Source organism: Manacus candei, unplaced genomic scaffold, assembly GCF_025592945.1.
Source record: "Manacus candei isolate 608988 ecotype Guabito, Panama unplaced genomic scaffold, ASM2559294v1 h1tg000037l, whole genome shotgun sequence".
Classification (NCBI taxonomy): domain Eukaryota; kingdom Metazoa; phylum Chordata; class Aves; order Passeriformes; family Pipridae; genus Manacus; species Manacus candei.
In genome coordinates this window covers 2,838,358-2,864,617 of record NW_026138085.1, presented here as the reverse complement: position 1 = coordinate 2,864,617, position 26,260 = coordinate 2,838,358, and the positions used below count along the sequence as shown (strand labels likewise).

Here is a 26,260-nt window from a genome sequence, read left to right as displayed (position 1 = left end):
TTAAAGGTCTTTTCCAACCTTAATAATTCTACACTGTCACCATCCCTGGAAGTGTTCAGAAGATGTGGCACTTGGAGATATGGTTCAGTGATGAACACAGCGGTGCTGAGTCAACAGCTGGACTGGATGATCTTAGAGGTCTTTTGATTCTATGATTCTGTGGGAAAGGTCATCCCTGGTACACGTGTGCACACACAGACACACACCCAGACACGAGCATGCCCATGTTTGCACTTAGATAAGTGCCTCTACACACCTGCTAAAAGGCATCTGGAAATGCCCTCCATGGGTGGAATCAGGCTGCTGCCCTGCTCTCAGCTACCAGTTATTCCCCCTCTCCATGTTTCATTTCCCTGTGTTTGTGTGATGTTCTCCCCCACTGATCCAAAGATGAACTTCCCTGGGAAGGGTCCTGCACCTGGAGACATTAAACTGCAGGTTGAATTTCCAGCAGCAGTCCCCAGCTGAAATATCCCACAGGCCAAGTTCTGACTCCTCTCCAACGCTTCCCTCTGGAAGTGATCCCTGGTTCTGTTGCATCCACCTCCCAACCCTACAGACCAGGGCCATGGGACCTAAATGCCACATCCAGTCATTGCCTGAACATCTCCAGGGATGGGGACTCCACCACTTCCCTGGGCAGTCCCTTCCAATGTTTTACCAACCTTTCAGTGAAGAAATTCTTCCCAATGTCCAGCCTGGACTTCTCCTGGCACAGCTTGAGGTTGTTTCCTCTTGTCTTGTTGCTTAAGGGGCCGGCCCTGATTTTTCTCCCAGAGGGGGTGTCTTGTTATTCCTTTCCTGTACTGATGAAGCCCAGACGTGGAAGAACTACCTGGTTGTGTTTTGACTCTCAGCTGTGTGAGCTGAGAGAAAAAGTGAGTGCAACTGAGCCGAGGAACAGCGAGAGAATGGCAGGTTTTGGGACACCAGCTCCACCTTGGGGCCATGTGGGACATGATTTACCTGACCAAAGTTATATAGCAAAGCCTAATGTCGGCCCAGAACCTCCCACAGAGACTTAAAAAGTGCTTAAAAAGAGCTTGGCCTTGAGCATGGAGTGCTCAGGACTTGTCACTGTTCCATACAGCCCCAAGAGCTTAGAGACTGGCAGGGACTGATGGCCAAAGACCTCAGGGCAAACCCCTGAGGTCACCATGACCAACTGGGGCAAACCAACTCTGTTTGCTGGGGTCTCTGCCCCATCTGCAGTGACATCAGGACAAAATGGAAACCATGGAATCATAGAAAGGGTTTGAAGGGACCTTAAAGATCATCTGGTTCATGGAAATGGAGTAAGACTTAGTAGAAAGTCTGGTCTTTAGAAAGCAATTGGCAAAAATGCTTTAAAGACAGTTCCCTGGTGATTGTTTCAGGAAAAGGCAGAGTTAGAGGGAGAAGAGGATGACTTTGTAATTTTTTAAACTGTCTTACTCAGTTGAATGAAGCAGGTATTCTTTAAGGTCCCCAGCCATAGCAACTGGCCTTGGTTCTGCAATAGGTGGGCTGCCAAGACAGCAAACACCAAAACTTCCTGGGAAGGGGAGTAATCAGCCATAGCTGTGTGACTGTTGTGTGTTTCAGATGGGATTCACACCCTCACCTGTGCCCTGATGCTGCTAAACACAGACCTGCACGGCCATGTAAGTAGTCCTTGGAGATGTATCCATCCTTTGTCCCTTCCCAGTATAGGGGTCTCTTCCCTCGTGCTCAATGTGTTGCTGGAAAATTGAGATAGGTTGGCAGAGAGTACTTGACCAGCTCCAGGAGGAATTTTGGGTGCCAGACCCAGACCTGGGGACAGTCCACACACAAATGTCACTCCACACTCAAGCCAAAGGCCTGTCTCCTGCTGACAGCAATTATCCTTTAGAGGGACAGGCAGTGCAGCTTTCCCCCCAGGACCTGTTGCACACATCAGCCCTGTCCCAGGAGCTCTCACTGGGGTCTTCCCCACCATTCTCTGTTGGTCTGGGAACAGCAGCACCACTTGTGCTGCAACTTCTTGTGCTGCAGGCACCTGAGGCTCCCCTTGTCCCAGAAACTGCTGCAAGGGGGTCAGTTGTTTCACACAGGTCTAGATTTCATATTTCCTTCCCAAAACATGAAACAAATCTCAGCTGTTCCTTTTCCCCAAGATGTAGCAGGAGAATTTCATACCAGAGGGGCCTCTGGAGACAAAGAGCAGTGTGAGCAGAGCTCAGTGCCCAAAAGAGTGGCTGGAGAAGAGCAGAAGCTGTGAGATCTCTCACCACCTTTTAGAGGTTCTTTCTGATGGAGTAGGTTGGATTTGGTCTTAAAAGATCAACCAGAATGTGTAGAGCAGAGGAGAGAGGGAGGAAAAATAACTGCAGGAAGGAGATTAGACCTATCCAAGGGGACAGCACTGGGACATTGTGCACCTCTGGAGACCCATTTCCCAGCCACACCTCTGGGAGTGGACCCTGTGCCCTGCTCAGTGTTGAGGTTGAAGGCACTGCTGACCCAGATCCCCTCCCTGCTCTCCAGCTTCATAGTGCAGGTGTAGAGCAGCTGTGGGGCTCAAAGGGCTGTGCTCCCTTTCCAGGGGTAGAGGGGCTCCTCAGCTCTCAGGCTGATTAGGTACCTTCTTTCATTGCCCCTCTGAGAGCTGAGACCTGGAGCTGCAGACCCCCAGAAGGTGAAGGGGACATGGAAGGGGACAGGGTTGGAGTTTGTTACAGCAGCCTGAGCATGACCCAGGATTTTCAAGGTCGTCATCAGGCTCCTCTTCTGCCTCCAGCTGGTAACCCTTTGCTGTCCATCTGCACAGGCTTGCCCTGATTTTCTCTTCATTAGCCTGTAATGAGAGCTCAGAAGGCCATAACTCACCTCTCTTTGTTTCATGCTGGTTTATAATCACGTTTGAGGGGAGCCTTTTTCTGTGGGGCTGGGAAGAGGGCACTACATGAGCGCTCTTCACCGAGGAGGGCAAAGATGCAAAGGCCACCAACTTCACCAGGGCCATCCTGAGGGCCCACCTGGGAGACCCTTCCCATAACTGCAACACAGATATTGCCCTCATGGCAGTGACAGTGTCAGCACAGCAGCCAGTGAAGGGAGTGACTGGTTTTTTAGGGGGATCCTGTCCAGATGTGCACTGTGACATCCTTTCCAGGTGTGGCCTGCACCAAGCTGCCTACAGCTGCCATGGCCTCATCCTCTGGGAACAGGGAGCTATGACCAGTGTCACTCTGGCCTCTGGGTCCATTCCCACCCACATGGCTCCCAGTAACCTATCTCTGCACTCATCCTTCTACCAAAACCGTTGGAGCCAAGGAAATACTTCCACCAAAGCATTTCCATTGTGGCAGAAGGCAAACTATGTGACTTCAGTCCAAAATAATCTTATTTAGTCTAGTTTTTTTTTTTTAAGGAAAAAACAGATCCAAGATATGCCTCTGGGAAGACAAACATTATTGAAAAGGCCAAAAAACCTACCTAAACCTCCAAAACCTTACCATTTCTATTTTTCATTGACAAGCTGGCTAAGAGGCCTGGTAAGAAGAAATGTTCTCGTGATACCTAGGCAAAATAAAAATAACTTCCTTTTGACCAGGTGTGGAAATACCTGAGCTTTTCTTTGAAAAAATCTTCTCTTTATTTTTCTGCATGTATAACATTAATTTCTTCTTCTCCTTTTCCTCTTTTTTTTTTTTTTTTTAAATTTCCTTCTGCTCCTGGAACTTCTCTTTCTGCTCTTTAACCCTTTACCAGGTGGTAAGTGCAGTCATTCTAGTGTTTTGCTTTGAAGCACTGGCATTTGACTTGTGTTTTTTTTTTCTTCTGTGTTAAAAACAGTAAGGGTTTTTGTTTGTGTGGATTCCTAAGTGATTGTGCAATGTTCTTCCCTTGGCAAGCCATTAGCAGCTGATATGCATCCCATGAAATGCTCCTGGTGTAAAGGAACCTCCATAAACTGCTGTGTACCTGGGAATGTGTGACTTGATCTGCCAGCCCTTCTTGTTAAAGACGCTGCCATGATATTCCATATCACTTTTAATTTTATTTCCTTTTTTCAGTCTTGTGTGTGTGTGTTGCAGTGTTTTACTGTGCATTACCAGAGTGGGAAGTTCCTCTGGGGAGGAAAGGGGGGTTGGTGTGTCTCTGTAAAGGGGCAGTTCCCCACAGCAGTGCCCCTGGAATGGTCTAGTTCAGCATTCCAGCAGGGACTGTGACACACACACTGAGTCCAGGCCTGAAGGTAACAACACTGGCTCTAAAACAGGAGATTTGCACCTGCCCTTAGTACTGTTGATTTCCTACCACAGGTGCACTCAGACTCTGTTTCCAGATTGCCCAGAAAACTGTCTTTAAAATGAGACATTCCCCATTCATGGAAGCACCAGGAGCTGGTGTGAAAAGCCAGCAGTCACTAAACATTCCAAGCCTTGTAGTACAAGCCACGTCTTTGCAACTCTCTGCCTTGCTCTGCTGGTGGTGTTTTTGCTCCAGGAGATCTTATGGCAAAGTAAGAACTGCCCTGCCCCATCTCTGCCCCGTGGAGGCACAGCTTTGAGATGTCTCCTTCTCCACTGTCGGTGTTTTCCTTCCTGGCCATAAAAGGACAATGACAAACGAACACTTGAGCATCATCAGCACTCGTGGGGGCATTTTGATACTTTAGCAAAGCCCAGCTTCTGGAATCATATTGTGATTTGTTCAAAAAGCAGTTCTCATGGCCACCAAAGAAAGCTTGACATGGGATCCTGGGCAGCTCCTGACTCCATATGTCCATCATTAATCTTACAAACCCTGTGATCTCCTCCTTAAGCCAAGCTCACAGGTTGGTGTTGGCAGTACTGCTGTGTCAGTGGCACTAGGAGAGCTGAAGAGCTCTGAGGCAGGAGCAGCCACTGGCATCACCTGCAGGGTGCCCCCAGTCTGCCCTCAGCAGGTTTGTGGGGCCCAGGGCTCCTTGGTATGGGTTGGTTCCCTGCAGGGAGGTGATTTTGCTCCTGCAGCCTGGAACACCTCCACTACCTTGGTCCCGTCAGAACAGTGACCCCTCACTTCATGCTGGAGCAGAAATGGAGCTGCCTGGGTGTCTTCCCCTGAAGAAGAGTATTTGGGAGAGGTCAAAGGGCCTGAGTGGAAGCAGGACCTGCTAAGGGCATGATGTTCATGCTGGGGAGCTCTGGAGATGTGTTGCAGTCACCACTTTGAGCTGAGAGGTTTGATTCCCAGGGCCTCCAGCCCAGAAGCTCAAGTGGTTTAACACCTCACAGAGGGAATGCTGGGAGAGCACTCCAGCAGCCACCCTTCACACCCTCTAGGTCCTGGAAAACTCCTTCTCTTCCTGGGGCTTTCACATGGCACCTGCTCTTCTCACTGAGCACCCAGCTCCATACTCACCTGCACAGACTCCTGATGCTGGGACTTGGCAACAGCCAAGGAATGCCAGGCTACAGGCCAGAGTCTTCTGGAGGCGGATGGAACCATCCTGGACACTTCAGGAGATGGTCTGTGATCATCTTGGGTGAGGCAGCTCAGCAGCAGATGGCTGAGGCCAGGAGGAGGCAAGAACCCAAGTGTAAACAGGGGAGTTACACTAGGCTGAAATGATGGGATGGCAGAATTAGCCTTGTCTATCTACCACCAGATCAATCTCATCCTTGGGGCTGTCCCATGCAGGGCCAGGGATCAGAATTCAATGATCCTTGTGGGTCCCTTCCAGCTCAGGATATTCTATGGCTGTCATGCACCTTGTCTCTGCATCCCTGTGTTCCCATGCAGTGTCTGCACCCATCCACCTCTGCCCATCCATTCCCAGACTGTCTCTACCCCTTCATCTAAGTGTCCAGCTCTTCTCAGCTATTTAATCCACTGTTTAATCCACTGCTGGCTCCCTGGCTCCCCATGCAGCACACCATGGTGCTCTCTCATACTCTGACTGGTTTCTCATGCTTTGCTGCATGGCCTGGAGCAAGCAAAGGTGGGACAAAGTTCTTTTCTGCCAGGGGGACATATCAGGAATAGTAGCTACGTGTGGCTGTGAAACAGCCTCTCTGGCTTGTTCTGTTGCTGGTAAGTGACTGATGTACCATTAAATAAAGGCAAAATGCCCCCATTTATGTCAGGCTGGACAGGAATGAAGCTCTGCCTACTCAGAGGTCCCAGTTCAGCAAGAGATGTAGAACATCTGAGCCCTGAGTTTTGAGGTGTGCAGACACATTCCCCTGAGCATTATGTCCCCTTGTGATGACCTTGCTGAATCTGAAGGTGCTGTGTAAGAACACACCCCACTGCACCCTGGGAGTGGCCCTTTCCGGGGTTTTCCTGGGATCCCCCATACTTGCTAAATACTGTTGCAGTGTTTGAAAGCTCAGGCAGTCCCCGGTGCTGATGCTGTTGATAATGAGGCACTTGTGATCACAGAATCGTTTCTTTGCAAGTGTTGATCAACAGAAGCTGCAAAGTCTTTGTCCTGGGGTGATTTTTTTGGTTCTCTCTGCTCAGCTGGTGTTGATGTGGAGGCACTTGCAGGGCTTTGTGTTTGAGTGGCTGGCTCCAGCCCACTTCCCAAAGCAGCAAGCGTTGAGAACCATTTAAATATTGCTGACATGAGGTTTTATTGCATCAGGGCCACCCCAGCATTCTGTGCTGACAGCCAGCCTCAGTCCTGCCCCTGGCCCTGCAGTGCTTCAACCACCTTGCCCAACAGGGTGATTCCCAGTATTCCCATCCTTGATGGACCTTTCTCATCACCTGTTCTGGTTGTCAGGGAAAGGGCGTTTTTTCAATTAGCTGCATTTCCACAGTGTGGCTGCTGTCTCAGGTGAGCTCTGAGACGTTCTTGCACCACAGAAAGAGACAAATCACAGAATAAAAAGGAAGCCATCCCTTGGGATGAAAGTATGTCCCAGACACATACATGAGAAACCCAAAAAAGGGCCTGTGAGGCTGGTAACTTGTGTTATCTCACTGTATCCACTCATTTCCAAAAATGTGTTGGCCTCTGCATTCAGTGCTGTATCACTACAGCAAGATCTCTTTGGGCAGAAAGACCAGTGCTGTGCACTCTGCTTCCCTGCCTCAGGGCAGGGGTGGGAGTAGTCACCTTCTCTCTGTGTAAATTTGGTGCCTCAAGGTCTCAGACAACGCTCCTGCCTCACCCCCAAACTTCCCTCCTCATGGAGGTTCCTTGCTGTGCTTTTTAATGTTCTCTTTCACCCTCCTTCCTCTCTCCATCCACAACACTGGATTTCTCCTTTCTTTTTTGTGTCTGAGATTCACTGGCCAATGAGCACACAGATCTTTCTTCCCTCTGCTGAAATCCCAGCATGTCTGCAAGGTTTCCTGAGCTCTCCTGCAGCCCATGTGCCCTCTGAGCCCTGGCTGGCAGCAGCCTCTGGCTGATGGGGGCCGTGGGGCTCCCCGCGATGGCTGAGCTGTGTTGTGCCAACCACGTCCCCAGGCACTGCAGATTTGTAACAGTGCTTTATTCTTCTTTTTCTTGATCTCTCAAGGGTGCCAGCTCATCTGGAGCTGGCACCAGCAGGAGGCATAATTAAGAGAATCAGACAGAGCTGCTCAAAGGCAGCACTTGGCTCCCCGTGTAGCCCAAGAGTGTTTGCACACACAGATGGCAGGTGGAGGGGGGCCATGGGGAGCTAATCCCAAGGCCTCACTCTTTCCTGATGTTTTCATTTGGGGAGAAGCCTCCAGGTCATCTGCAGTGCACGTTTGTGGGCAGGTTTCTGGTGTCAGTCTCTTTCAAGACAAACAAAGAAAAGCAAAATGCCCCTACCAGTGCAGCTGGACAAGAATGAAGCTCTTCCTACCAAAGGTCCCAATTCAGCAAGAGATGTAGAACATCTGAGGCCTGAGTTTTGAGGTGTGCAGACACATTCCCCTGAGCATTATGTCCCCATGTGATGACCTTGCTGCATCCAGCAGGTGACCTGCTGTGTAAGAAGACACCCCACAGAGGACACATCTTGCCCTGCATCATCTGCTGCAGCTTCATCCCCTGCCAATGACCCAGTGAGGCCCTTCCTCTCCCTCACTGAGCCCCTAAGCAGGACTCTGATTGCTGTTCTTGGCCATCTTCCCAGGTCCTCCTGGGTGGCCACCCTGTCCATACCTGGATGTGAAGCACACCCAGTGTCAGGATGCTGTTGGGATCCTTAGGACCACTGCTGTGAACTCACACTCTCCTCACTAACTCCGTTGTCCACTCCAGGCAGTGTCACCCGGGGTCTGTCCTTCTCACACTGCAGGGTGTGACATGACATGGCACTGCAGACACCCACCTTTCCTTTGTGTCATCAGACTCCTGTTCCCAAAGCCTGCAATTCCCACTGACTCCTCCACACCTCAGCCCTTTGAGAGGTGGGGTTGCAGAGGGAGGCTTGGGAAAAGGGCTGCCTGCCTCAACCCCTGCAGGCTGAGGAAGGGGCTCACCTGGCTATGGTGAAGGGTAAAGGGTTTTTGGGAAGGCAGATGCCACAGGTGATGAAGCCATGATATCAGGGATGCCAGATGGCCTGGAAGTTTCAGCACCAAATATCCTTGGCATTAGCTGGTGGTGAGTGTGCTCCAGGTTGTGAGATTCTCCCAGTGTATGTGCGTTGCCCTCTCACACCACTGCACTCAAGTTCGTGCAGTACCATCTGGACCATCTCTTTTTGTAACAGCAATTGAAAATAACATTTTCCAGGAGGGACCAGCCTTCCCTTGCCCAGTGCTGGCTGTCTCAGGTGCTGGCACTGCGTGCTCACACAATTTCACACACAGCAGCCTTGGAGCCCCATCCAAGCGTTGCCATTTCAACAGAGTGCTTGCTTTGAGTTTTGAGACACAGCCCTTGTGCCAGGACCAACCTGGATCACTTAGGAAGCTTGGATCAAGAGCTGGAGAGGTTATTTTCAGGTGTCTTATCCCCACCATTAAAAAAGAGGTCATTTGAAACATTTGGCTGCTGGCATGAGCAAATAAAGCAAAGAGCCCCAACAGCAAATCAGATCAGAAGCCCTTTCAGCTTCGAGCTCTTGGGACAAACCCAGGCTTTCAGCACCACATGTAAAATTGTTCTTTGAAAGGCACTGATTAAAGTCAAAACTCTCCACAAGATTAATGAGCTGCTTCTTTGCCTTACAGAACATTGGCAAAAAGATGTCGTGCCAGCAGTTCATCGCGAACCTGGACGGGCTGAACGACGGGAAGGACTTCGCGAAGGATTTGCTGAAGGTAACGTGATATAAATAGGCAGTGGGATACTGTCATTATTCTTGCAGTGCCACCTAGTCCTGCTGGGGCACCCTGAGCCCTTCAATCAGTGTTTTTCAGTGTGCACTTGTTTCAGAGAAGAATTATAACCCCCATGGATGTCTCTGCTAAGAGGTCTGTCACCTGGTGGTGTTTTGTCCAGATTTGGGGCATATCTACCCTCAGAGCATACCAGGGGCCCTTTTCCCCCCAGCAGCTGTGTGATGCACACAGAACAAGGTACTCCCCACCCCCAAATATGACCATCCAGCACTGATACTTCACTTCCATGTGATTAGATGCAGTGTTCCAACACAACTAGTGCAGTACCATGGGATATTGGTTAAACACTCCAAAGGGAGTATTTTCACCCTACCCTACCCCCCCATGTGGTCAGGGCCACCTCCACATTCTGCTTTCCTAGTCCATTCCTGCTTCTTTTCCAGTGCCCCAGGGAAGCCACTGGAATTCTGCACAGGAGGAACTGGAAAAGCTGGTCCCAAGGTCACTCATATCTCCCCTGCTCCTCAGTTCAAGCCTCCCCTTTCCTTTCCCCTAGTGAAGACATCAAAGGTGTCGTGGCACATCCCTGAGTCTTCTATCATCTTGTGTAGGCCAGGATTCATTCAGGACTAGGTGCAACACCCAGAATGAGTCAAAAATGTCACATACAGGCTCCTGAGCAAGGTTGGCTGCCAGACCCCCCTGCTGCTGACGTGCCCAGTCCAATACCCAGCGTGGCACACAGATAAAAAGGGGTCTGGGAGGACAGCAGTTGTCCTGGTCATTGGTGAATGCCTCTCCAGGACAGTTCGGCAGGGAAGGGATCTCTCCAGGAACACAGGCAGAATGTGGAGGAGGAGACGATCTCACAGCCAGGCATGACTTCCATGAGAGACACAGCTAATTCCATGTTCTTGTTTCAGACACTGTATAACTCCATCAAGAATGAGAAGCTGGAGTGGGCCATGTAAGTATGTGCTAAGCATTTGAGAGCTAGTGTGTCCTTCCAAGTGTCTGGCAGGTCTTAAGCCATGTTTTCAGTCCCAGAATATTTCCTGCCAAGCCCTTAAGCACTGAAGTGCCCTCTGTAGGCAAATGGAGTTTATTTATGGCTTAGACACAAAAGAAGTTGGAGAGGTTGGTGACAGTCTGTGGATCCATGATCTAAAGGAAGGGAATGCCCTCTTTGTTTACTGTTACACCTGTAAAATACTGTTCCCTCTCCAGGTGCTTCAGGAGTCTCTGCACAAGGAAAGATCCATGGTTACTTTGGTCACTGAGACTTTCCACCTCTTCCACATAGGTTTGGGTTTTTTTCTGGAAGTAGAATCAGAGAATCAGTCAGGAGGGAAGGGACCTTGTGATATCTCCAGCTCCCTCCTCAAAGTATGGTCAGCATTGAATTCAGACCAGGAATTGTTCAGTTTGATCCTGAAAACCTCCAAGGACAGAGAACCCACGACCTCTCTGGATCAACAAACCAACACTTAATTATTCTGAGAGTGTCACTGTTTTCTTGTCTCTTTTGTTTTGCCTTATGCCCACTGACTCTTGTCCTTCTGCCATGCACCACGGTGGCCTTTTCCCTCACACAGGGAAGGCTGCCTGGAGGTCCCCCAAATCCACCTCTTCTCCAGGCTGAGCAAGACCAGTTCCCTCAGTCACCTCTTACACAGCCCTCGGGTTCCTTGGTGGCCTCAGCTGGACTGTCTCTACCCCGTTGATGCTCTTTGCTGTGCTGGGGGCCCAGCACTGTTTGCTGTATCACGATATGATGCAATGAGTGCAGAGCAGGGGATCACTTCTCTTCGCCTCCTCACCGTGCCGCTGTTACACAGCCCAGGGTGCTCTTGGCCTCTGTTTCTGCCAGGACACACCGGCTGCCTCCTGCTCACCCTGCTGTTCACCCGGAGCCCCAGTGAAGCCCTGGGGTGCTCCTGGCCCTCTCAGCAGTGGCCCTGTACCTCTCTTGTTTATGTCATCCACAAGCTCAATAAGATGCACTTTGTCTTCTCCTCCAGATCAAACAAGCCTGGAAACAGCTGGCATGGTGCCCCCCAGCACAGGCTCACACAGCACCTTCCTCAGCCCTTGTTCCCCTGCTCTGCCACCCACTCCTGCCCAGAGCACAGGTCAGGACCCTCAGTGAGGCCCCCCAGCCCCAGTGTCTCCTCATTGCTGCTGATGGGAAGCCCTTAACAGACCTGGGATCCTAAGCTAACACTGTGGACATTCCCTTTCCCTTTTTCTCTTTCACTTTTTCTCTTTCCCTTTTTCCCTTTCCCTCTCCCTCTTTTCTTTTCCCTTTCCCTTTCCCTTTCCCTTTCCCTTTCCCTTTCCCTTTCCCTTTCCCTTTCCCTTTCCCTTTCCCTTTCCCTTTCCCTTTCCCTTTCCCTTTCCCTTTCCCTTTCCCTTTCCCTTTCCCTTTCCCTCTTTCCCTTTCCCTCTTTCCCTTTCCTCCCATCCCCTCCATCTCCCTTTCTTTTCCTCTCCTTTCTTTTCCTGTCCTCATTAATCTCAGACCTCTCTTGTCACGGGACTGAACAGGACCTTCTGGGCCTTTAGCCCCATCACCTGCTCTCTTCCTCATATTATCCTCAGCAGAAAAGCATCTGGAGCTGGTTTGATCTTCCCTCCCTCCCCACCTACCTGGGTCAAGCTTTGCAGAGCAGGAGCCCCCATCGCCTGCCGTGCCCGATGGCAGCGGCTGGTGTCTCCTTCCACAGCCAGCCCTGGGAAGGCAGGAGCTTCTTAGCGGTCAGGTACCATCGATTTCCCTTCAAAGCCCATCCTTCCCGTCACCTGCGCGTGGGCTCTGTCGCGAGAGGGAGCTCCGAGCTCCGCAGCCGCAGCCGGCAGGATGGTTTATGTAAGGGGAGTTCAGCAGGAGTGCATCCATCTGCCACTGGATGCGGGCTCTGGTTACACAACGCCCGCCAGCACAGCTCCCTGCTCGGGCACATCCCAGGGATGTCACCCCCCGCCCGGGTCCCGCTGCAGCATCCAGCCCCCTCCTTCCCTCCTCTGCCCACTCCGTGATATCCCTGCAGCCCCTCACTCACCCCACACCGGCCTGGGATCAAGAGACCCCCTCAGCTCCTCAAGTGCTGAGAGATGCTCCCCGATATGGGATACCTGGGGCAGAAACTCCCTGGCATGAGGTGCCTGGGTCAGAGAGTCCCTGGCACGGGAGTTCTCTCAGACACCCGGCACTGAGGCACAGCCTTGCACAGGCAGGACCCTCTCCTCCCTGCTTCCCTCTGCCTTCTGTCCTTGATCATCCCAGGAAGGAAATGCCCTTGACCAGAAATCCCAGCAGACAGGCAGGTGTGTGACCATCAGCCCAGCAGCACGGAGGACTCTGAGGGGTCCCTCTGGTGCAGCCCAAAGAACTGACCCCACTAACCCCCACCCAGCTGTAGGGTCTGGGCTCTGCCTAAGCCCCAGGACTCCTGTGGGTGCTGAGGGCTGAGAAATCATCCTTCTCTTCCACAAAGTGTCTGATGCTTTTACCATCTGCTTGTGCAGGGGGGCAGTGTGGTGTTTTACTGCTCACATCCCAGCCAGTGGATTGACCTCTGGGTCACTCCTCAGCTGAGGTTTGGTCCCAGTCTGATCTGCAACCTAATGTGACCACTCAAGGCATTTAGACATTGACATTTATCACACAGGGCAGAAACTCCCTGTTTACTCTTCCTCCTTCATGTCCCAGGGACACTGGGAACTATCACTTCCCATACAAGTTCTAGTTTCTATGTACCAGAGTAGGTTTTACTCCAGACAGGAAGAGACAGGCTTGGTGGAGTCAGTAACACTTTGCTAAGATGCTCAGCTCTTGCTGTTCAAGGTCCAGGACCAGATCTGTGAGGAGAAGCAGTTTTTATGGAAATGACCAGCATTTCTTGCTCTTTGCCAGCTCACCCTGAGGACACAAGTGGGGAGCTGATGTATAACCTGTTCCAGGGTTTGTCTTTTTTTTGGTCAAGTGGCCCATCTCCCTAATGTCTGCAGAGCTTTTGTTCCTCAGAGATGCAGAGGACATTCCTAAAGGTCCTTCAGTATTTAGGAGGCTGCAGGCACTGCCTCTCAGCAGTTGAGAAATGATGGTAACACCTGGATTTCTGCAAAAACTCTCCTTAAGCTCTGGTTTTAGGGCACAGAATCAGAGGATCTCCCTGTGAAATGCCTGTAGTCCTCAGCATGGGGTGTCTGCAGTTTCCTGGTGTTCAGACAAGCCCCCATCCTCTCACCCATGTTGAGTAACCTCACAGTGGGACCTCTGGGACAGTTACCTGCCACCCAGCTCAGACCACCACCACTGGCACTCTCTGTGTGCATTGTCCCTGTATCTCCTTTCTTTTTCTTTCCCCGACCTGTAATATAAACCCTAAACCCAAGGCAGACAGGGCACTCTGTGACCCACCTCACGTGTTCTCCACTCAGTCTCCTCTCTGATTTTGTTTCCAAGCGATGAGGACGAGCTGAGGAAATCCCTCTCGGAGCTGGTAGACGACAAATTCGGAGCCAGTGCGAAAAAAGTGACGAGGATTGTTGACAGCAGCAACCCCTTCCTGGACATCCCCCAGGCGCTCAACGCCGTCACCTACAAGCACGGGGTCCTCACCCGCAAAACCCACGCAGACATGGATGGGAAGAGAAGTACGTGCTAATGGGACAGGGAGAGGTGCCCCAGGCAGTCCCAGAGCTTTTCCCTGCCCTTCTCCCTGGCATGTCCCCACTGCATCCCAGGGAACACAAGAGGCATCCCCTGAAGTGCCAGGATGCAGGGAAAAGAGGGTGTTTTGAGGCATTTGTAGAGATTAATGTTTTCAGGAGGCCTCAATCTTCCTTTCTCACTGCCAAGGAACCTAACAGTGCCTGCCCCACACAGACAGACCTGGGCTTCCATCCTGTTCATGGACCCATTCCCAATCCCACTCTCTGAGCAATGGGGGCAGGATGTCCTCCCCAGCCCTGGCCTTGGGAACAGTCTGGTCTGCCAGGCTTTGCTCCTGTCCATATCCTGCCATGTGCTGCTGGCTGGGGGACAGAACACCCCACAGCTCTGCTATCAGCATGTGGGATTATAGGAAAGGTAAAGGAAAAGATATTTGGGAAATGTTAATGAGCAGAGATTAATTAAACCTTGGATAATCCCTTTTGCTAATTGACATGATTGGCCCAGTCACTGCAGCCAAAGTCTTTAGAAGAGATTACCACCAAAGGCCTCCCTTGCTTCCAGCACTTTCTTAATATCCTGTACTTGGAGGATCAACTGTCTTGTGGTGATGTGGATGGCTCCCCACACCTTCCATCCCTCTCCAGCTTCCAGAAAGCTCTCTGTCCCCAAGTCCATCAAGCTGGCTGGTGGCAGTGCTCCCTCCTCAGTGTAAGAGAAGCTCCTTACCCAGGGCACAGCTGCCCAACTCACCAGAAGCAGGGGAGTCTCAGGGAATGTCTCTGCTCCATGAGCATTTAGTCCAAGGAACATGAACCTGGGCTTAGAGGAGCAGAGACTTCCTGCAGGTGTCCAGTGGTGCCCCTGGACCAGCTCATCCCTGGTGTTGACCTGCTTTGTTCCTGCTGGGAGGCTGCAGAGCCCACCTACTGTCTCTCAAACACATGTCCCTGCAGACAAGCCACTCATGAGTGAAAACTTGGAGGTGTACGAGGTCTGGGCACCACTGTGTGCCTGTGGTGGGTCAGGAGAAGGGTTGGGTTTGCCAGGAAGGTCAAACAGCACCAGCAGGAGCAGACATGTACAATTAAACATTCTTCCTTTTTTTAGCTCCCAGAGGAAGAAGAGGTTGGAAGAAATTTTATGCTGTGCTTAAAGGGACCGTCCTTTATTTACAAAAGGTAACCATGGGGGATTATCCCCTTTGCTGTCTCGTGCTGTCTCCAAAGCAGTCCTGCTGTCCTAAGCAGGAGTCTCGTAGGTGCAAGCAGAGGTGAATCCATGTCCTAACACATACATGGACATCAACAGGCCTCCTCCAGAGGCTATAGCTGGAGGATGCTCTCATCTTTTGTAGTGGTGTTCATGCTAAGGAGACTATTCACAGCCTCAAAAGAGGACCCTGAAGGAAGAAATATGAAAGAGGAAACACTGAGGCAAGATTTCTGCAGAAGAATCCCAGCAAGTAGGAGCTGTTGGAGAGGATGAATGAAGAGATGATATGGAATAGATGAAATAGGATAAGGGTGAGAAATGCAATAGGAAACTGAAGAGGTGGATCATCTGACCAGTCTTATACTGCCTGTAGTGTTATTTGCAGGCAGAGATCTGATTATGCACAGCTTTATTGGGCACTGAACAGGCTCCCCAGGGCCCTGGTCACGGCCCCAAGGCTGGCAGAGCTCAAGGAGTGTTTGGATGACACCCTGAGGCACATGGTGGGATTGTTGGGACTGGTCTATGCAGGACCAAGAGCTGGACTTGGATAATCCTTGTGGGTCCCTTCCAACTCAGGATATGCTGTGATTCCATGATTTTATGTTTAAAGTTTATATTCTTCTTCATGGCCTTCCTGATCTGGGTCTTTCCATGGGCTGCCAAGTGACACTTTCTGCCTCTCTTCACCCCTGTTCGTTGTGTAGCCACTTCTAGTCAACACAAGCACAAATCCCAGGCCCTCTTGGAAATCAGAGTCCCCATGGAATATCTTCCCTGCACGCTGTAGGATGACACTTGGATGCTAGGAGGGTTTGCTGGAAAGTTTTCCACGGGAAAATCCGAGGAGACTGGATAGGGGCTCACTTGAATGTGAATCCCAAGCCAGCCCAGGGTGCCAAATGTCTGTTCATAATGCAACAGCGTAACCCACTGAACTAGGTCTGAACTACCTGAGCAGCACACGCCGAGCAGTAACCCATTGAACTCACCTTGCTGGAGCAGCACTCCCCGTGGGCAGATGCTCCTAGGAATTGCAGCATTATCTCCACAGCAATGAGAGTAAACAAACAGTGGATTGTATAAGAAAGGCAGAAAGGTCCTCGGGGCAGCATGGAATTGTGACTCAGAGCTCTCAGCACACCCCAATGATTCCCGTGTTTTGCCAGGTCCTATGGCAGATGTCAAAAAGCCAACAGAAATCTGGCAGCAGCACATGGTAACTTGCAGTGTGGGTTGCTCTTAGCCCAGTGGGGTTTTCACAGCCCTGCCACTCTGTCCTGCAGCTGAGGGAGAGCCCAGCTCTAATCCAGCCCCTCAAGTCAGCAGCACTCTTCTCACATCTCAGTCCTTGTCTCGTTATGAGTCTCCACATGGAGTCCACCAAAGAGTCCTCGTGCTGACCACAGGTGATGCTTGAGGATTTGGCTTGTACAGAGCTACCATCAACATTTAATTTTATGACAGTTTTTCCATGGAAAACAAAAAAAAAGACATTTCAGTTATTGCAGGAAGCTTTTGGATGCGAATGGATTTTTCACCAAGGACTTCTCTCGGCATGAGTCAGTTGAGAGGGTAAATATTTCCTCTTGAGTGGAAGAAGAGGGGCAGACACTGATCTCTTCTTTGTGGTGACCAGGGACAGGACTTGAGGGAATGATCTGATGTTGTGATAGGGGAGGTTTAGGTTGGAGCTCAGGAAAAGGTTCTTCCCCCAGAGGCTGGTTGGCACTGACCAGGCTCCCCAGGGCAGTGGACACAGCACCAAGGCTGACAGAGCTCCAGGAGTGTTTGGACAATATTCTCAGGTACCTGCTGTGACTCTTTGGGATGGTCCTGTGCAGAGCCAGGAGTTGGACTTGATGATCCTTGTGTGTCCCTTCCCAGCATATTCTGTCATTATGTGACTGGGAATGAAATACACTTTCAGAATGGAATTTTATTCCCATGCTGGACCAAAATCCAGTTTACTGAAGATTTTCTTGACGCTTATACAGCAGCAGAAGGAGCCGTGAGGCTGACACTGAGTGTCATCACTGCTCCTGGGGCAGAGGGGTTGGAGTTTCTTTGCTGTTTCAAGGCTTGCAGCAATATCCACCCATTAATATAGTTCATTTTGTTAGTCCAAGGTGTTCAGGATTTAAAAGAGAGCAAGGATGAGACTGACATGGCAGTTAGAAGACTGTTCTTATCTCAGTGACCTTCAGGAGCAAGTGGTTAAGACTAAGGGCTTTCTTTATGGACAAGGACTGAAGAAGCGAAACACCCAAGATTTGTTTAGGTAATGAAAGTGTCTGATAAATAACAGCCATGACTGATGTGTAATTAGCAGGAGGGACCAGAATTGCCAAGGGTGCCCCAAGGAAGCTGCATTTGGAACAACAACAAAAGTAAAGCTAAGGAATGTTTGGGCAAAGGATTTGGGCAAAGAGGGGTTTCTTGGTTGTGAGCTGCTGCCAGACTGTGTTATAGTCCTCTTCAGGGGATTCCTTGGGCTGGGCTTGGCTACAGACTGTGTCTACCAGGCTTGCAGAGACAGAAGGATGAGACCATGAAGACGAAGTCTTTTCCCTATCATTTCCAAACATTCCCAAAGCTAGGAGAGTGGATAAACATCCACCTGCCCTGTGGAGTCCTGGTGCCATTTCCTGCCTGTGGGGTGGTTTGCAGAACAAAGGAGTTGCACAATGCAGAAGGAAGCAGTGTTCCAGCCTCCAGGATCTCAGCAGAAGATGCCTGCAGATAAACATAAGGTAGAACCTGGCTTGAGCACAAATCACTGGGGAAAGATTTTCTGATGTGAAGATAGAGGAGAAAGCACCTGCCTTCAGACCCGCCTGATGTCAGGGAGCGCAGGTTCAACCTGTTCCACTTTTTTGCTCAGACCAAATCAGGGATCTGAGCTTTAATAGTAAATTCCCAGAAGTTTCATAGGAAACTCTCCTCCATTTGGTTTTGAGGAGCAAGTTGAGTATAAATAAGAGTGAGAGATAGAGGGAAAGCAGGGGGGGAGGAGGGCCTGGGGAGGTAGATAAAAGGAGGAACAGCCAGACAGAGAGGTGAACATAAAACAGGCAAAAGGGGGGGGGGGTGAACAGGTAGAAGTGGGTCTGACAGAAACAATTCAGGCAGCAGCCATGAACCTGCTGGTGAGGAGATGTCACATGTCATTGACTTGCTGGTGTTAATTGCTGGATCAGCATGTTGGAGCACAGTCTGCTGGAGCAATTGCTTGATCCCCTAAAGGGCTGCAGAACAGTCTTGAGGAAGAAATGCAGGCTTGGGAGCAGGGCACACCTCTCCTGTGCACTAATCTGCTCAGGGCACTGACTCACTCCATGGCCTTTGGCAACTTACTTCACCTCTGTGAAATGGGGATAATAACCCTTAATCACCACACATGGAGGGGTATTGAGAAGAATGATGGAGAGCTGTAAAGCATGAGCTGCTTTTATACAGGGGTACTGGAAAGGGTGCAGGTCTTCCCACAGGTTCTGCCCTTGCAGCCCCCAACCACAAAGGGGTTCCCAGCAAAGCCCTGAGCCACAGATGCTGTTGCAGGCAGGCCCTTGCCAAGATAGTGCTCCTTGGAGAGCCAAGTCCTTGTCAAACTGGAAAGTGCACAAGGGTTAGTATTCCTTATTAAATGGTTTGTTTAGGCTGGTAGATGTGAGGTGAAGAAAAGGAAAAAGAGGAAAAGCCACTCAGAAGCCAGACCATGAGGAATCTCTGTCACTCCATGTCCATATTCCCAGCACTGCCCAGGGCTGGTTCTGAGGGCAGAGGAGAGGGCAGCAGATACACCAGGCTCTCACCACATCCAGGTGCCCTACAGGACAAGATGTAGGGGCCTTTTCTTGACCAAACAAGCTTTGAGATTACTGGTGGATCTCCCACCGCCTGCTCACAGGGGTGGGCAGCAGGGAACAGTGCCCCAAAGCCTCCAGGAGCACCACCATGGCCAAAGCTAAGCCCAGGCAAGGGGGTGGTCGTGCATGTTCAAGCAGAGCCTTGGGGCAGCAGGAAAGGCACATGAATGGGGAATCTGGCTACACCATCAGCATCAGGAGCTGAAAGTAAATTTAGAGGGATTCTGAAACAAAATGTCCACACCTGGGGGTCAGTTCCTGCAGAGGATATCCCCAAACCAGACCCTGGAAAGTGCTGATCCCCACTATCCTACACCTGGAGAAGCAAGGGAAAAATCGACATGCCACCATTCAAGGGCTGGGGGCTAAGGGTAACTGGAATGATGTAGCACAGCATTCCTTTGCCCATCTCCCAGTGACAAGTATCTGTGGGAATGGTACAGGACACATATGACAAAAATTCTAGAGGCCCTTGACACCAAATCAACCTCTTTGCCAGGAAATGCATGGCAGGATAACAGCATGGAATCAGTTTAGTGATATGATATAGTGGACAGAACACTGCCTGAAGTTCCTCCAAATGTGATATCACTTATGTTCTAGTATAGATCAGTTCCTCCAAATATGATACCACTTATGTTTTAGTATAGATCAGTTTCTTTGAGAGTTAAACCAGAATCACTTCACTGGAAGTGTCTGTGTCACTGTTATGTTGTGGTTTTGGACACATCTCTTCCTCAGCAGCAGTTTATGCACACACTTAAACTTACGTCAAAGCTCAGAAGGGCTGTGAGGCAAAATGCAGAGAAGCTGCTGGAGACTTCGGAGCAGAGCTGATGTGATTTGTTAAAGGGCAATGGGATTATTCTCCAGGGAGAGGCTACATGGAGTAGGTTACCCTGTGGTGTAAGTGCTGGGCACTGTGGTGGCTTCAGACGTGTGTGGCATCGGGCAAGCCTTGGGGATGTCTGTGGATGGAGCAGTTTAAGAGCACACAGACATCCCTCAGCATCATCAACCATCCACACCATCATGACCACAGGCACTGGGATGAGCCTCCTGGAAGAGTCAGCCCGTGCAGTGACCTCCAGCACTTTGCACTCCTGCAAACAGGGAGGGAGAAGGTGGAGAGAACCCACTTCGTTCAACCTCACGCTGATTTACTGGGCCCAGCATTAGAAAAAGAAGATTTGGTTTTTCCTTACATAGACACTGAAGCCTGAGAGCCTGAAATCCATAGAGGCAATACCTGATGATTCCATTCAAGCTGAGGATCTGCCTTAGAGCAGTTTGCAGCTGTGGCAGGTTCTTCTTGTCATGTGTCTTTAAGCCAAGTTATTTGTGCTGTATTTTCAGAAAGCTTGCCTTGAAATTAGAGATCAGCATGGTCAGATTTTTTCAGATCCAGAGAACTTCAGCCTTGGAAAAACATCATGAATTGAGGGATCTCTACAATATAGGAGGCCCGAGCAGCAGTGTCTTCCTCAAGCAAGTGGGGTAACACATTAGGTCCTCACAAGGCAAAGCATTTGTTTTTTTTTGCTGCAAGGCTAATAGCCCATTCCTATGGCTACTGAAATCCCTACCCTGGAAAGGTCATCTACACTGCCCAGCTGAAGGCCCACCCAAACACAGGGTGCCTGCAGCACCCAACCTTCCTCTGCTGGAAAGCCAGAGCTATTCTTTGGAGTTCACCAATCCCAGGAGTCCCTGCCTGACATTTCTGGTTGTCCTTATGGCATTTTTTTTTCACAATGCCAAGTTTCAAATGATGATGAACACAGTGTGGCAACCACTCTCCTGGATGGGGTGACTGCTTCAAAAGAGGAGCTTCAGTGGCTTATTTCCCATCAGTGAGCCACATCCATGGCCTGTGGAGTCCTGGTGCTCTGGAGAGCAACAAAGGGGAGACCTTTCTGACCCTACACCAGAGAACAGCCTCACTAATCAGAGCTACCATCCAGGAGCCTGCAGTATGGCTCTTCCTGAACAGCTGGATTTGTATCACCAGGACACAGAAAAAAACCATCTTTTTGCCAATCTGCAGAACAAACCAAGGTCTGGCTTGAAATATGACTGGGACAGATAGACCACCACCACCAGGCAGAGCTACCCTGGTGCTGACAACCAAGGGCAGTCAAGGAAAGGAAATTATAGAGCACATTAGTCCTGTGACACTGTACCCTTCCAGGGCGAGGCAGGCCCTTCCAGGGCACCCTGTCCTGCCATGGTCAGGGTGGTGGCACAGTGCTTTGCTTTAGCCAGGCCAGGTTCTCTTACATCACCTGTCCATGTGTGTATCCACCCATCTGTCCATCCTTCCATCTCACCATCCAGCTGGACCAACTGTTGACCTGGCAGGGCTGCAGAGTGAGAGAAAGAATATTGCTTTAAGTGGCCATGAGCTCAGTCACTGGGAAAGCAAAAGGTAAACACAGGATTGACTGGACTCCGCTTTTTCCTAAAAAGTGCTGTGCCAAGGTCATCTTTTCAGAATCCCATGTTTGGTATTTTCTACCTTGTTATAAAATACACACATATATAGTTCTTGCCTAATTCCCTACTTGTGTGAAATTGTCCTTCAGTGGAGAAAGCAAAGCAGGAATCCAGGGAATGCAGCTGCGGTTTGCAAGTGCCAGTCTAATGAATTACAGGGGAGACCATGCCAAGGGGGCACTAGAGAGAGTCCAAGAGTGATTCAGGTGGGCTACACTCAGTCTGGCAACTGCCCAGCAAACCCCACACCTCTGTGGAAGAGCGCTGGTTGCAGGGATGCTGCTGTTCCAGAGCTCAGACCCTCCCCCCCCGAAAACTGGAGTGATAGGACAAGGAGTGATGGGTTCAAACTGAAAGAGAGGAAATTTAGGTTAGATATATGAAAAAAATTCTTTATTGTGAGAGTGGTGAGGCCCTGGCACAGGTTGCCTGGAGAAGCTGTGGCTGCCCCATCCCTGGAAGTGTCCAAGGCCAGGTCAGAGGGGGCTTGGAGCAACCTGGGATAGTGGAAGGTATCAGTGCCTGTGGCAGGGAGTTGGAATGAGATGCTCTTTAAGGACCCTTCCAACCCAAACCATTCTGTGATTCTATGATTGTATGATTCTATGAAACTGCAGCACCAGGCCAGGTGCTCAGTGGTACCCACTGTGGACTGGGAATTGCATCCCAGCTTGAGCTCTGAGCTGTGGGGGCAGCTCTGCAGAACCCTGGCCCTGCCTCGTGCCTTCCCATGAAGCCTCAGGCGTGTGCCGTGTTAGAGATAACTATTGCTAATTATGTTTGAAACTTTCATCTCCTTCTTCACATCTTCCCAGTGAACTTAATGATGGAAGCAGTTGCCAGATGTTAATTATTATCATTATCAGCTCCCAGCACTCACTGTACAAAGCAGTGCCTTTTCCTGGTCTCGGCACTCTGTGATTATAGCGCGGGGGGGAGAGGCAGGTTCATTAAAGCAGCCCGCAAGTGTTAGTGTTGTCATTATCCAATTAACGTTCCTCTTCACAGGATGAATATAAACCTGACAAAGACCTCTCTGAAGTGGATCTGAAGAACGCCATCCGCGTGCACCACGCCTTAGCCACAAAAGCCTCTGACTACAGCAAGAAGTCCAACGTGCTCAAGCTGAAGACAGCTGACTGGAGAGTCTTCCTCTTCCAGGCCCCGTGAGTACCAGCTCTGCCCTGGATGGGCAGCCCGACCTCCAGCCACTGCCAGAGTCCCCCTGACCTGCCCAGGTCAGCACACACATCAGGGGACAGGGCTGGGGGGAGCAAGGAGCTGAGGGACTGTTCAAAGGGCTTGGTCATAGGCCACAGTTTCCTGGTAGATTTGTGTCAATCCTGAAAGTCTTTCTCATCTGTCACCAGTCTGGGCTGAGCAGGATGGGCTGGGATGAAAAGGGCTCAGTAAAGGGCTCCTCCTGCTAACTTCAATTGCCAGTGGAAGGGAGAAAATCCATGTGGTGCATTGAACTGAGGAGGTGATGGTTCCCCTCATCATCCTTTGATGGGGAAACTGTCTGAAGCTCCTCAGAGAAGACATCTCAGCCAGGCTGGATTTTCCTCCTTCCTTAGTCCATTGCAGAGGAAAGTTGTGCTGTTCATAAGTGTCAAGTGTGATTGAGTCATCTCTTCTGTCATGTGTTTTTCACATCTTCTGCTGAGAGAGGTGACACTGGAAGTTGGATTGGACTGCTATCAAGCTAAAGATTGACACCTGAATTTCTGCAGCAAAAACCCCTGGAAGGGTTGGGGGAGCAGTGCCTGAGCAAATTTGATGAGAGACCCTGGGTAATGTCCCACCAATGATACAACTGAGGGGTCCATCCTGCTCTGTGGGACCACTGTTGTACGGCTCTTGTTCTCCAAAGAGCAGGACATCCTTGGCCCTGGCCCCTCCCCAGCTCCTCAGGAATGCTGACAGAGCTGATGAGGAAGGCAGGACTGGCAGGACTTTGAGAGACAGACAGCAGTCCTGAAATCATCAGGGCACTGTAGAGGAGCCAGTTATCCAGGATTTCCCTCTGGTCACAACCCAGGGTGCCACAGAGTGGCTTCAAAGCAAAGCCACTGATGCCCCTCCTGAGCACAGGTGGCTCCAGGACTGTTGTGAGGTGGCTGGTCCTGGGTCAGGAGCATTTACAGACACCCTCTCTCTTCTCCCTTCCTCCATAACAGGAGTAAGGAAGAAATGCTCTCCTGGATCCTGCGAATCAACCTCGTTGCTGCCATTTTCTCTGCTCCAGCCTTCCCAGCTGCAATCTGCTCCATGAAGAAGTTCTGCCGCCCGCTCCTGCCTTCGTCCATGACCAAGCTGTGCCAGGTAACATGAGAGAAGGAGTGATGGAGGAGTACCCAGGGCTCAGCAAGCCCTTCAGCAGGCAGCTCGTGCTGAGCTCATCAGCAGGTCCCCCTGTTCCTGCCTGATGGGCACACTCGGGTGCTCGGGACAGGAACAGGGGAGTGGAGCAGGCGACTTGGACAGACGTGGAAAATCCTGGTGTCAGGCCAGTGCTTCCTGTGCAATGGCTGTAAACAACCCCACCTACACCTGCCTGTTTGGCTGTTGGTTCTTTGCCCATCACATCCCAGCACCTTCCTGTTGCTGGAGTTGAAAGAGCTGAATAGCTCCGCAGTTGAGGCAGCAGAGCCCAACAGCTCTGCAGGTTTATTTTATTTTTATTTCACTTACTTGCGGCCCAGGTTTATTTTATATCATGGCACTCAGAGGTGACAGCCTCTTGTTTTGTGAGCTGCAAAGCCACAGGTGAAGGGGGAGTCTGAGTCTCACTCAGTAGGGAAGTTTCTGGAAGCAAGGGGTCCCGGTGCACAAGGCCACAGCTGCCAAAGGCTCAGCTAACCAAAAGCAGCTGCCATCCAAAGAGGAGCTTTTGTTTCCCTGTCCAGGGAAATCCCAACATGCCTTAGCACCTCCAAAAAGTAGGGACACACTGCCACTGCCCTCCAGCAAAGGAGAGGACAGCCTGAAATATCAGGGCAGAGATACAGCTCCTGTCTGCTGAGCCAGATGAGGCCAGATGTCACCTTTCTCAGAGCCCAAATGGGGAGGGTGCTTTTATCTTGAAAAGAACAGGATGAGCAGCTCTTGGGGCAGTGCTGGTTCTGCCTGGCTGTTAAAGGATGTGGAGCATTTCATGTTTATGATGCTAAAGACGCCCCGATGCCAAAAAAAAAATCCGCTCTTGGCAGTTGAGATCCCTGAGGTTTGGACTCACTCAGATACCTGTGTTTCCACTGCTCCTTATCAGATGAATTTGCAAATTCACAGCACACCTTTGGCTCCAGCACAGGAGCTGAGCTTTTGTCCTTGCAGAGAGAGCTCCCACACCCACAGGCAGGCGGTGCACTTGGGTGCTGCACTCCCACGTTTTAATACCTGACAACTCTTCTCTCGGCAGGAGGAACAGCTGAGGTCTCATGAAAATAAAATGAAGCAGATTGCAGACGAATTAGCAGAGCATAAATTACATCCTGTAGAGAAGAGCCTCAAGTCAAAAGAGGCTGAGGAATACAGACTCAAAGAACATTACCTGATATTTGAGGTAAAGGAACTTTCATCTTTTCTGTGATAAATGATACCTTGGCTGATTGAGGAGAACTGAGAACTCCAGGGTGGAGGCTGAGAGCCTGGGAGAGCATGAAAGGAGGGAGAAGGACAAGGGCTCCCAAGCTGGATGGGTGTCTTGGGACAGGAGCAAGCCTTGCTGTTTTGCACTGAAGCTAAAAAAAGACATTCCCTCCCCTCTGTGGTTTCTAACCAGAGGAGGGGAAAACTGATGAGAGAAAGAAAATCCTCCTTTACTGTGTCAAATCTTGACATTTCCTCAGGTCCCAAGTAAGAAAGTGGTTCAGTTCTTAGTGTGCATCAGTCTTTTGCAGCAACATTAATAAAAAGTGAAGGGAATCCCTGGGAGAATTAATCTTGTTTTGCTGCAACAATTTCTGTAAATAAAGCCAAACCCAACATTACAGCTGATTACAGACTCTTTGAGGATGCATGTAACTAAGTTTTAGCTCTCTTTAAAGTCTAATAGGCATTTAATTGTGGGAGAAATGGGATATTTTGTTCCAGTGAGAGTTGAGCAGAAAATTCCTGCCACATAGGTGTCAGTGGGAAGGGACTGCTGGAGGCCTCTAGTCTTGCTTCCAGCAGGAAGTTGGAGTATTCCTAGTCTTAGCCCAAACTGAGTGTGTCATTTAGCGGCCGAGCCTCAGAAACCTCCGAGGATGGAAATATCCCACCTCCCTCATGCCAGGGCTGCATCACCCTTTTGTGTAACACCCAGGCTCTCCAAAGCCACAGCTTCTGGCTGCTGGTTCCCTTGTCTTTGTACCAACCTTTCAAGCGGTTGCTGCTGCCTCCCATTTTCCAGGCATCTTGTTTTGGATGCCTGCAGAGAAGTCTCCATCCGAGCATTTCCCTGGGCTGCCTTTTCAGTCTGCGAGGAGAAGTTGGCACTTCCAGAGCATAATTCATCTCCTCTGTGTTATGAGATGTGCTCTAGAAATGCTTGTTTCTCTGGGCTGACAAAGAAGCCAGTACAGGCTGCCTCTGAGTTGTTAAGAGAAAGGATGGGTATTACACAAGTCCTTAAAAAGATCCCATCTAGCACTGGAAGGAGGGACCCAGGCAGAGAGGAGATGCCTCCCTTGATACCGTGCTCTGTGAGGAGCAATGGGGACATAACTCAGCAGCAGCAAGTGAATCACTGGATGGAAACAATAACAAGCAGAAGGATTTGAACCAA

The 26,260-nt window shown here is 50.4% G+C and overlaps 1 protein-coding gene across 4 annotated transcripts in view; it reads left to right on the top strand.

Annotated features, from left to right (window-relative positions):
- PSD2 (pleckstrin and Sec7 domain containing 2) overlaps positions 1–26,260 on the top strand; it is an 86,487-nt gene that overhangs the window by 58,146 nt on the left and 2,081 nt on the right. For 3 of the 4 annotated variants that reach the window (XM_051793686.1, XM_051793684.1, XM_051793685.1), the window contains 8 exons: positions 1,585–1,645; positions 9,120–9,210; positions 10,155–10,198; positions 13,700–13,890; positions 15,020–15,090; positions 22,498–22,655; positions 23,670–23,814; positions 24,911–25,054. In XM_051793686.1, the coding sequence (XP_051649646.1) occupies positions 1,585–1,645; positions 9,120–9,210; positions 10,155–10,198; positions 13,700–13,890; positions 15,020–15,090; positions 22,498–22,655; positions 23,670–23,814; positions 24,911–25,054 (905 nt within the window). The remainder of the gene's footprint in view (positions 1–1,584; positions 1,646–9,119; positions 9,211–10,154; positions 10,199–13,699; positions 13,891–15,019; positions 15,091–22,497; positions 22,656–23,669; positions 23,815–24,910; positions 25,055–26,260) is intronic. The other variant, XM_051793687.1, reaches the window with a different exon arrangement.